Source organism: Gallus gallus, chromosome 6 (genome assembly GCF_016699485.2).
Source record: "Gallus gallus isolate bGalGal1 chromosome 6, bGalGal1.mat.broiler.GRCg7b, whole genome shotgun sequence".
Lineage (NCBI taxonomy): Eukaryota > Metazoa > Chordata > Aves > Galliformes > Phasianidae > Gallus > Gallus gallus.
The window spans coordinates 28,005,074-28,017,451 of record NC_052537.1 but is presented as its reverse complement, the minus strand read 5'-3'; the positions used below and the strand labels follow the sequence as shown (position 1 = coordinate 28,017,451).

At 41.8% G+C, this 12,378-nt stretch overlaps 1 protein-coding gene across 33 annotated transcripts in view; it reads right to left on the bottom strand.

The window, feature by feature from the left end:
* Positions 1-1,736: 1,736 nt before the first annotated feature.
* The window catches only part of TCF7L2 (transcription factor 7-like 2 (T-cell specific, HMG-box)), a 172,412-nt gene continuing 161,770 nt past the window's right edge, over positions 1,737-12,378 (bottom strand). For 8 of the 33 annotated variants that reach the window (XM_015288546.4, XM_046942721.1, XM_015288549.4 and 5 more), the window contains 4 exons: positions 11,478-11,526; positions 10,883-10,933; positions 9,594-9,666; positions 1,742-4,124 (listed from right to left, as the gene is read on the bottom strand). In XM_015288546.4, coding sequence (XP_015144032.1) covers positions 3,701-4,124; positions 9,594-9,666; positions 10,883-10,933; positions 11,478-11,526 — 597 coding nt within the window. In that variant the 3' untranslated portion in view covers positions 1,742-3,700. Of the gene's footprint in view, positions 4,125-8,052; positions 8,079-8,935; positions 9,010-9,593; positions 9,667-10,882; positions 10,934-11,477; positions 11,527-12,378 lie in introns of those variants that run through there. The other 25 variants (XM_015288567.4, XM_015288568.4, XM_040702250.2 and 22 more) reach the window with 12 other exon arrangements.

Here is a 12,378-nt window from a genome sequence, read left to right as displayed (position 1 = left end):
TGCTGGAAACCCAACCAGTTGCTTTCCAAAGAATACACAATTGTTCTCAGACGCAAACAAGGGTTTCCAGCTTGAGCTTTACACCACTTATGAGCTCTGTTCAGCGTATCTTTCAACCAATACGCAGAAGGAAAACCAATTTGTCCAGGAACAGTGTTTTTGGATACTGCTTGCTAATAACACAGCAAGCAAAGAACACACCATTTTGCTGAGCACATGAATCATACCTTGATGGTGTCTCCTTTGAATCATGGTATTCAAAGTTCTCCCTGGAGCACTATGTTTTACATTAGAAGAGAGCAGTTATCCCCAGCAGAGACGCAGCACATGTGTCTGGCTGATGGATGGCCATGTTCTAGTGAGAGTCAAAACATTTAAGAGAAAGAAAAATATATTCTCCAGAAACCTTAAGTAGTGGGAGAGTAATTTGTGCATCGTGTTCAATTTCCTGGCTACCAACAGCAGCAAGATTTAGCATCATGCACATTTCTGAATGTATGAGGGTGATACTCTTTTCCCTAAGGGCAGTCCCATTGCCCTAGTACTGCATCTGAGCCCTGAGGGACTGAAGGGAGAGGGACCACCATCAGGTTTACATACCTGAATTTGGAGACCAGTTCTTAAAAAAGGCAGTAGAATAGGAAGTGCTATATATCCTGTTTGAACATGAAGTTCTTCACCTGGTACCTCCCTGCCTCCTTCCCACAAGGAAGCAAATTCCTTCTGTAGCCAACACACCGCTGCGGTTCCATCAATGGAGGCGGGGCACAGGTATTTCAGGTGCTCCCTTTTCCTCTGCCTTGGAAAGCAACCGAACCCCACAAAAAATCACCGCTCTGTGCCACTTTCCCCACAGGAGAAAGAACACTTACCCTTCCTGCAGAGCTCATCAGGACCGAAGGAAAGTACAACAACTCGAGTGCGGCGGCAGAGCGTGCCTGTTGGCAGACTTCTCCATCGAGTGCCACTGTAGAAATTGCTACAGCTGAGATTTTCCATGCCTGGGGCCACGGTGACATCCACATGTGAGAGATTCCTGGAAATGATGAAGCTAAAGTCCCTACTCACTTAAATAAACAAGCAAACCAATTGTTTCATAAAAGTTTTTGAACGCACAGAGCCATGTACTGTCATCGTGTAGCACTTACAGGAATTGCTGCAGTTAAGGGGCTTGCTGGGTGCTCAGCGCTCGGAGCTGAGCTGTAAGGGCTCGTTGCATAAGATGAAGTAATTGCAGAAATGGGACAAATTCTATAGAGGAGATAAACCCTAAGACCAGCACCAGCATTCTGTCAGCCTGGGCTGCCTGAGCTCTCCTGACCAACCTTTAGAGTGCATCAGGTCCCGCGTTGAGATCATTAGCTTCAAATAGGGCTTCATCAGCCCCGGTCTCCCGTTCCCTAGTCAGGGTCACGTTGGAAGGACAGCATGACTTCACTTCCATGCTATTTGCCTTTTGTCAAATTGTATGCAAATAAAATAAAACTTGAATTCATATTTGAAATAAATAAAATGCATTTTCCAATACTGCTGCTCACACAAACGCATGCTGGGCAGGGAGAAGGCTGGTGCAAAATGCACGCAGGCCAGGGCAGCAGCAGGACCTGGTGTGAGCAGAACTACCTGGCTGTCACCACATCTTTTGCAACAGTTTTTCAAGGAAGGTTTCCCCTCGGGCTGTCAATCTTTCCGGCCTGAGTGAAATGCAGTCAACGCATAAATGAGTTGACAAGTCGTTCTCTGCACATACTAAGTTGCTTTTATTAATCCAGAACTGCATGCTACAGATACTGTACAGCATGAACATTTATTCATTACAAAAAATGGCTTCCAAACCATTAAAAATGAAAATCGGAATAAGAGCATAAAACGGAACAGTAACATCACAACTGTTAGGAAACATTCAAAGTATTCACAAAAAATGTTATAGTTAGCATCTTAATAAACCAGAGAAAAATCTGAGACAGTTTTACAATCGCTTCATGTCAACTACAATGGCACTGAATGAACAGATGAACAATTTTTCAGCTTTATACAGCGTTTTTTGCAACATCAACATGCCTAGGTTTTTTTTTTTTTTTATGTTTTAAGTTTGCTACCTACCTGTATGTAGTAAGTGTACATAAAAGTGGCAGTCTGATTTTCCTTTTATGAATAATCTAATATACAGAATTTGGCCCTTAAGGGTTTATACCTCTTCATTTTAAATGCTTTCCGGACAATCTGCTACCAAACACGTCTGTTATAGGTGACATTAAAACTACATACATATCTACCTATGTAACATCACAGCAAAACATGATGAACAAAAAAATTACAGCATTAAAAAAAAATAATAATAATAAAATAATAAAGTTGTCGGGAGAAAGTTTAAAGTCACTGAGAATTTTGGCACATGGAGATTTTGCACACAGCCTACAGTCCTGATGCCGCAGGGGATCCAGCTGCAGTTCTGAACGGGACACACTTGGACCTTGCTATTTTTCAAACAGCGTTGTGAAAAATTCCCTTGCTCAGTTTTCAAGTCTCTTTATTTTGTGTGCGTGCGTGTGTGTGTGTGTGTGTGTGTAATGGCTTTTAAAGCGATTTCTATTTTTTTTACACTATTGATCCTTGAAAAATGCATCTGCAAATGTCCGTTTGGTGGCAACCGTGTTTCATACAGAAAAAAAAAAAAAATCACGAAAGGAAGTCAAAAAAAAAAATCCTGGAAAAAATATATATATACACATTTATATATAAACTTAAAAACCTTGTACAAATGAGTTGTTATATATAAGATGCTTACACTAAGGGCAAAAAAAAAAAAAAACCAAAAAACTTTATACAATGTTTCAAGAAAAAAAAAAGAGGAAAAAAACCATTTAAAAAGGGACAACATACAGATACAACAAGCAATTTCTAAAGCAATAAATACTACTGGTCCAATAGCGTTGTGATACTTTTAATTGTTGAGTAGCGTTCCCTCCCCCAAAAAGAACAACACCATGGAACAAGGTATATTAACACATTTTTTTTTAACCCTTTGTTTCTGTACATTTAAACAATAACAAGTAACATCACAATAAAGGTTGTTTCACACGAGGAAGGAAAAAAAAAAAAAAAAGAAGTAGTAGCGGCACTGCATTCACTGTGCCCTTAAAGGTTTAAAAACCAGATGTAAAATGATTGGTTCGCAAGCTCGTATTTAATACAAATAATAAAGAACCAATGCCTCCGGCAAGGGCTGCTTCAAAATTGCTTCTTTTTTTTTTTCTTTTTTTTTTCTTTTTTTTTTTTTAATTTTTAAAATCAGTCTTTAAAACTAAGCTATTGGAACTACATAACAATTATGTATATATATATATTTTTTAAACGCTACAAAGACTTTAAACAGCTGTTGATAAAAATTTTGGCAGAATCATGAGGCTCTTCTCATCTACATATTTAAAAAGGAGAAATTGAAATAAGAATGGGTCAAATATTGACCAATGAACTCGATAAAACATCAACTAATGTAGCCATGTGGCACAAACTGGAAATGAAACCGAGAAACGACGACGAACGGTGGACGACGACGAGGAGGAGGAGGAAAAGAAAAAAAACAGAAGAAAAATGAAAAAAAAAAAAAGAAAAGGAAAAAAACAAAACCAAACCAAACCCAAATCCCAACAGAATCCAACCACCCCGAAGGAAACCGAAAGGGCGACAGAGGCTAAAGCTATTCTAAGGACTTGGTTACGAGGGAGAGCGGCTGGGGCTGCGGCCCCGCCAGCGAGCTGTGGGAATGTAGGGAGGAGGTGGAGGGCTGTGCGAGGGATGCGGCCGGCGGGAGGGCGGCCGGCGCGTGGTCCAGGGCCCCGTTGGGGCAGCTGGCGGCAGGCAGGGCGCCGGGCTTGCTCGCAGCGCTCTCGGCGAGGACGAGCGAGGATGGCGGCGGCATCATGACCAGGTGCGCCAGCGGGTCGGGCTTCAGGGAGAGCGAGAGGGGTTGCGTTTGTTCAGTCTGTGGTTTTGAGTCTCTGGAGGGGGAGGCGAGCATGGCGGGGGAGGACGGAGGAGAGTCTAGTAAGCTTCCATCTGAAGAGGGTGGGCTGACGCAGCTGCCTTCACCTTGTATGTAGCGAACGCACTTTTTTTTTCTCCTAGAAACAGGGAGAGAGTTATCTGTGAATGAAGGCAGAGATGCCGACACAGACAGTTAGCTACAGCAAGGGGCCTCGGGCCCAGCCCTGCGCACCATCCTGGGGCTGGCAGGCGGCCATGGTGCCCCGTCCACTCAGCCCTCCCTGGGCTAACAGATTTGGAAAGGCTGCACCCATTGCCTCTTCATCCCCCTCCTCTTCGGGCTGCCTCCATGCCCTATTTATTGACTTTCAGATTAACGAAACTGGATATACCAAATTTTTCGAGCCCACTGTGCTAATCTACAGATTCAACTTTCCTCCCCAAAAAATAAAAAAAAGTATCCTTAGGAAATAAAAGCCCTGGATATGTTGAGCGTATCTCAAGCCACCTCAAAGGGGCTCTGTACCCTGCATCACCTGGCAGCTCTTATGATGCTCTGCCCTGGGAGGCCAGACTGCTGCAACCTAAACTCCTCGCTTTCTCCTCTGTTAAGAACCACACCAAATCCAGAAAGGTCAGAGTCAGACAGGAGGAATATAATAGAGAGAATGAGAGAGGGGAAATAAAAACAAAACAACAAAACAAACAGAAGGAAAACCAGAAAAAGAACAGGATAAACAGAGTATGATCCAAAATAACAAGAATAACTGGTTGTATGGCCTGCAGGTTGTGGCTTTAAATTGACTCAGTTTTACTTTTTGGTTTAAGGCAGAGTGGTAGATTTGGGAAGCTGCTTGTCTGCATTGGGGGAATTTTCCTCTGAGAGGCCATCCTTGTCACTTCAGTGGGATCCAATTTCAGTGGGTGAGGAGCACGACAACAGGCACAAAAGTAAGGAGCAACATGGGGAACTTATTTCACAGCAGGGAATATGAGAGTCTCACAAGTTCACCTCCACATAAGTGACCCAACAAATCTTTTCTCCTCCCTCTGTCCCCTTAATAATGTAAAGGAGCAATGGAAACAGATGACATTCTCACACCACCTCTCTTGCCAAGTGTCTGCATGACAGTTCTAGCAGCAGGACGGAAATAATGAGGCAAACAACTGCAGCATCTGGGAGAACGATGTTGAGTGGCCACCCTGACCCTCCTAATGACAGCTCTCCAGCCTTTCTGCTCGAGCACTTTCTGGAGAAGTGCTGACCACGGTCTCACAGCCCACTGTATTTGACCACATCTGTCTAAAGCAGCTCTGCCACAGAAACTTCGGACACTCAGCTCAAAGCCACCAACGTGAAGGAGCATGGACGCCTTTCATACCAGCTCAGCAACTTCATCAGGAGAAGCTCCCAAGTGTGGCACCAATGCTGAACATCACTGTCTGAAACTCTCCATTCATGTATTTTGTCATACTTCCAACTCTGGTAGTCAGTATGCTCCCCTAAGTATAGCATTGGGTCAATCCTAGGCACTGGAACTGGACATTTCTCAGCTGCATGGGAGATATAACCAGCCTGATCCTGGCATTAGAAAGTGTTATCTCCCATAACCAGGAAGGGAGCGACAGACCCATCTTTCCACCTGCTTTAGTGGGGATGAGGGTTGTGGCTTCCTTCCTCCAGAGAATCAGTGGGTCTGCTCCACGTACACCTGGCAAGGTAAGGAGTTAGGGCTAATAGAGTTATAACCACGTTAGCCTGCAGATAAATACATGCTAAAAACTAAAGACAACCATGCAACTTAAATGTTAAAAAAGGAAGAAAGAAGGAAAGATAGAGGACAGCAAGTGAAGGCTGTAAACCATGCTTTATTAGAGCAACGTTAAAAGACAGAAAGAAATTAACTTGGTGGGCTCAAAACAGAACCTGTTAATTCTTCTACCAACAACAAACAGCGAGGAAAGCCTCTAGCACGTGGCTATGGGCATTTCTGCTGCTCCTGGCCTCTGCTTCCCCACTTCCTAGCTCCAGCTGGGCAAAGCTACCAGACCCAGAATTCACATTATGACTTTCTTTGCTGCTGCCAATGGCAAAGCAGAACAGAGATGTGCACAAAGCTCTATGATGACACCTACATTGAAAGGTGGATTTTCTCAGCTTGGAGATTGCAAGGTTTCCTCTCACCCCAAGCAGAAACCCAAGCTCTGCCCTCCTCACTGACACTGCTCCAGAAGCCATTCAGCTGGACTGCTCTGAACCCACAGGGCAGCTAATTATCTCACAGATTCACAGTTTGAATCTAGTATGTAGAGAATTAAAAATGATTTTGTTAATACTGTTTTAAGTTCTGTGGCCTGAAATGAGGAATTTCTCATGGCAGAGCCAACTTGTATCAGCCAACCAAAGAACTGTCTGACTTTCTGAGTTTGCAGAATTAACAGCTCTCAAAACTGAAAACACTGGTCTGCTACCTTCGATGTTCATTTGATTAGGACTAAGGAAGCAGAGTGTTTTCTCTCTGTTTTATGTTCAACTCTTAAACAGTGAGGCCACTTTTAATCTGAAAAGCCATTTAAACAAATCTTGGTTCAAGGGGGGACGATTCTCCATCTTCACTATGTGCTATCTGTAGTCATGTAGGGGACAGGGTTAGCTGGGCCAGAATAAACAGATGGGCACAACTCCAAAACCCTGCAAGCCAAATCTTACCAGAAGTGAACAACTTGAGGCAACCCTGGTGAAGGGGAATAAGTCAACATCTGAGAAATGTTTTGTGCCTCAGTTTTGCTGCTCTTAAAGAGGGAACAAAAATGCCACATATCCCCCCTTAGAAGCACACTGTGAGGATTATCCACTTGTGTGACACTCTGAAAGTGTCAGCTGCTACATCAGTACCTCAGCCACCAACAGAACTGACCCTGTTCATGCTGTCATTGAAATTAGCCCCAGGACAGCATCAGAAAAACCCAGAACACTGCAATTGCCATGAGTGAAAGCCACAGATGATGACAAGGGTTTATTCAGTTGCTGTGAGCAAAGATGTCTCAGTTTCTTTTGTATTTGCAAACTGTACATCTTTAGCGCCTACTTAAGATGCGCTACAAAAAGCTATCATGCTATCAAATGCAAAGTTGTAATGCTTAGGACAACAACTAAGAGAGAAATGCTCTACACTACCTAGTGATAAAATGTCTCCATGTTTTAAAAGAAAAGAAAGGAAAAAAAAAAAAAGCTGACTGTATCAGTAACCCTACAGCTATCTTACCATGAAAAGGGGCCATGCTGCTCAAAAATGATTCCAAAACTGGTCTAAAAAAGTTGTCACTAATGTGCAGTAAAGATCTCTGGCCAAAACCAGGTATAAGTTAAGAGAGAGTTTAAGCTTTATGTGTAACATAAGCACTGCACAGACTGAAGGAAAAGTCCCTTCGCTGATAAAACGTAGTTTTAAAAGTATGATGCTTACTTAAGCCACTAGGGAAATACAGAGCCACACAAACATGATGTGCCCTCCATTCTGGTGCATGGCATACAGACTACATGCTTCCAATACTGTATCTCTAGACTACACAAATATCTGCTGATAGTGTCTAGTAAATTAACCACAGAATAAAGCCTAATTAAACATAGCATCGAAGCTTTCGCTTAGCACAAGACTCAAGTCCTGACACATGGAAGGTGCCTACCCAGCTCTTCTGGATTAAACTCTCCTTCCTTTCCTTAAGCTTTAAGAAACAGCAGCTTTCAATACTTGTTTCTTAACACACATACTGGTATCTAACATCTCAACCCCCAAAACACCCGGTACTAGCATGCCTCAAACAGGACAATCATCTGAAAACAATTTTGGTGCCTTATCTAGTATTTTGACATACAACACCACCCTTGATTCATGTTTTCCTCGACACTAAGCACAAACAAGACTGCGTGCATACACAGAATATGATGAACATCTGATCTACATTCTAAATGAGATGAAGCACATGGGACTGGCATGAGTAAGAGGGGAGAATGTGGGAGAGGGAATCACTACACACAGAGTGTGGTTTGGGTTGAAATACCTACCATCATAATATTCCAAATTCAAAGACTGCTTGTATCAGAACAAAGAAACAACAAATTTAACCAAATGCGATCATATAAGGAAAAAGGAATGAGAAAAGAACTACTCGGTATCCCTCCACCAAGAAAGACGTACATACTGAGTCATACATGGAATTAAACTCCAGTAGAACATGGGCTGTCGAAATTTGGGCTCTCTGGTGTCTTTCACCTCCTTTGAATGCTGGAAACTGTCCTACTAAAGTTGGAATTAGTTTTGCCTAGAGCTCAGGAGTTTACAGCTCACATGTTGGGATAAAATTTAGAAAAAAATGTATTTTCAGAATCAGAAAAAAAAAAAAAAGACATCGAATTACTTAAAAACGATTTCTGCATAAAACTCATGGAGGCACAGGAGCCTACAGGCAGCAATTTAATTTTGCATATAACACCAAAAAAAAAAGGAGTACGATATAAGCTGTAAACACTGGCTTTTATATCTATCATCATTTGAAAAGCACTACTGCTGCAGATCCCAAAACGTTTTAAGCCTTTGAAGGCACTGGACACAGACCCAATGAAAGACAAAATATAGATGTCCAGCTAAACATTCTTTTTGTTGCTGACAATCTGGAAAGAAACAAGAAAACAACTGCCAGCTTCAAGCACTTCAAGCGTTCTTGTTCCCAGTTCTACCACCAGGGAGAGGTTATTGGTAAAGAAAGAGAGAAAAATGGCATTAAATTAGCAAGAAATTCCAGAGATCAAAAGATTATTAGCAATTGATGCTGTGGGAGAGAGAAAGGTGGGGAGTGGGGAAAAAAGATTAAAAAAACAAAATCACACGAATGCACTAAGAGGACAGATTGCTTTTATTTCCCCAGAGGCCTAGTGGGTAGTATTATACCTGCATGGTTTGCACCATAAACTCTGTCGGTCAAGCCCGAACAATGCCCGACACTTCTTTGGAGTATTTGCATCTGTTAGCATAAGGTAAACACAAAAAATACAACACAATGGTGGATAGAGCTCATTTGGACTGCGTAATCTTAGCTACAGCTACGTTCAGCTTTTAATCACCTCCGCTTTATTTGGTAATCTCCCCTCACACCAAGGGCATGAAAGAAACAGGACTTTTACAATGAGCCAAAACAAAAATCTCCGACACCGCCGTGTGTCCATCCGGCATCGGCTCCGCGCTCAGCGCCGTGTTAGCGCGGGCTGCGGGAGCCCACGACAACGTGACTGTCCTGGAGCGGAGGCCGGGAGGAAAGGGCTGTGTTTGAGCCAGGGATCAGAGAGGCTTAAGGCTGATGCTGTTTTACAGTGGGTTTTTGGCTAGCAGCAGCAAAGAGGAAGGAAAAAAAAAAAAACAAAAAAACAACTGAAAAAAAAAAAGCAAAACCCTTTCAGAGAGACGATAACTCATGGCTGTGTCCCACTCCCTTGTGTCTTCTAGATCACAACACAGAGCTACAAAGCAACAAGGCAGGAAAAAAAGGGGAAAGTACCAAATAAACCAGCTGCAAATCAGCCATAGCGAGTCTGGGAAAACTATACACACCTGCAGGGGCCGCACCAGTTATTCTGTTGATCAAGGCCAAAGCGCGCTCGGCATTTCTTAGGAGCGCTCAGGTCTGAATGAGTTCAAGAAAAGCGAGCAGGAAAGGGGGAGAGGAAAAAGAAAGGGGAGAGGGGGAGAGAGAGAGAGAGAGAGAGAGAGAGAAGAGGGAGGAGGAGAGAAAAGGGGAGAAAAAAGAGAAAGATAAAAATAAGGAAAAAATAAAAATAAAAAAGGGAATAAAAATCAATGTCCTCATTATTAATTGCAAAATAATGACTTTCAATTTAAAAGTTAAAAAAGTGATAATCACATTTTTATTCAACTCTTGAAATTAGCTGTTGCAATTAAAGCTGCAGTATCCCTTTATAAAGGACTGTTTCTTTCCCTTTTTAAAAGAGCAGGTAGAGGAAAGTCATCGTGGCTGGTCTAGCAAGATGTTTTAGGCAAGATTTGTGTGGGTTGGGTTTTTTTATTCTCTCTCTTTTTTTTTTTTTTTTTCTTTTTTTTGAGGGGGGGAAAAAAAGGAAGAAAAGAAGCTGAGTATGGAAGTTAGATCCTGAACATGCTTTTTTCTTCAACTCAGATACAAAATAAAAATAAGAGGAAAAAAAAAGAAAAAGAAAAAAAAAAAAGGAAATTATATCTCCTGGGATAATGCAGCTTTTGGAATAACATTCAATTTATTTGTTTTGATTAATTTGTACTTAAAAGAATGGATAAGAATAAGCAGATTGCGGAATGAGCGTGTTAGTATCAGCCAGAAAATAAAACGTAAAGCATGGCAAGGTGCTGAGTTAGTACAGCTAGTGAATTGCAATGAGTAGGCTTGAGGAGAAAGGCAAAAAAATAAAATAAAATAAAATCCAAAACTAAAATAATAATAAAAAACATGCGTTTGCATGCTAATGTGAGAAGACTTAGTGGGAGCCATGAAAAATGCCATTAGATTAAGGAGGTTCATTGCTGACTTGCTTCCATTCTTTATCAGTCTCTTTAAAGAAATACTGCATATTCAATTTGCACAGTTAGTACAACTCTTGCGTTATTTTTACTGCATTACGGTTTAATAGCAATTGTTACAAAAAAAAAAAAACAAAAGCAAAATTAAAAAAATACTATCAAACATATAATAGATATAAAGATATATAGATAATAAATACTATAAAAACGTGTGGATGGTATTTTTTTCTTAATGTCAGAAGTGTTTAATGTTAAAGTCTATAATGGCAGGAAAAAAATTAAAAAGCAGTTTATAAACTATTTTAAATGACTCAAAATGACGTTAGCACCTGTAATCGGAGGAAGTGAAAGGCAAGGATTTAGGAAACATTCGCTGTGTTCTGAAAAAAAAGAACAAATTATACAAAGGCTTCAAAAAAATTAAGTCAGGGCTTCTTCAAAATTGACTATGAGATTGCCTATGCAGTATTTCTAATTTCCTATATAGAATGGCAAACCTCCTTAATTTAAAATGGGTGCGATTTACCACTGTAAGGCATGCATCAGAACACACAGGTACAGCCCAAATTAATACCAAACACATACGTACGTACACGCACACATATGCGCAACATAAGCAGACAACTTTATGAACAACGGCATAGGCATTACAACTATGGAACTGCAGTTACAGGCTTTGCAATTACTGGGAATAAATTCAGCTAACGTCACAAGAGGCTCTTACATGCAATGGCTTGGTTACTAGTTTTAGAAGGGCAATAACGTGTAAATAATTAGGGTGCATTAAAAAAAAGGCTGTCTACTATCGGGACTGGCACCCCGTCAGGCTGGGAGACTCGAGCCCACCTCCCCCCTACCTACAAGCGTGACACTGGGACTGCCACACTTCCACTACGTGAGATATTTAGACTTATTTTTACTTACCATTGGTCTCTCCTGGCTGCTTATCCCTTTTCCTCTTCTTCTTCTTTCCCTGCATGACACACACACAAATGAGAAGGGTTAAAATCAAATCAAAACACAGCTCCTTCTAAGGCGGCATGGCAATAGGGTGGGGGCCTGTCTGTGCTGGGGGTCAGCAAAGCTGTGCTCACTCACACTGTCCCAGGAAAGCTGAGGCCCTGGGGCTTCCATAGGGCTGCCACCCACCCCCCTAAGCCTGGTGAGGGGCCTGCAAGATGCTGCTTTTGGGTTGGGATCACAGTGATGACAAACATTTGCAACACACACACACCCCTACACCTGGACATGTCAGAAGTTACTTGTGGCCTTGTTTTTGTAGGATGGGGAAAATGAAGAAAGGGGAATGGCAGAGAATGAAGGAAGGGGAACACATGAGCATGAAATGATAGACCACACAAGAAAGCCATGATGATGAGCAAAACCTAAGCTGCAGGTTTCTAAGCACACTCACAATCTAGGAAACAAAGCAAAGCAAAAATCCAGATACAACCAAGACTCATTTTTGCTCAGTCACACAGAAAATCAGCAATATTCTGCCAAACTGTGTCTCTTTCCCAAATGCTGCCCAGTAAGATGATGTGATTTGTCACTGTTTCTGGCTGAAAGGAGAAAAGGAACAGAAGAGGCCCGGGAAGCAGGAGCTGGCTGGTTCTGTTTGCTACCAGCAGAGAGGGAGAGGACACAGTCAAGAGAACCAGCTCGAGTTCTGTAGAAACCCAGCAATCATCTTCTGAGTTATAAAGTGATAAGGATGGCCCAAAAGAGAAAAGCTATTTTCAAAGAAAACTCTTCTAACATTGAGCTACGGTCTGCAGAGCAGCACAAAAAGGCCATTGCAAAATGTCAAGAGTTTGTGTTTTTT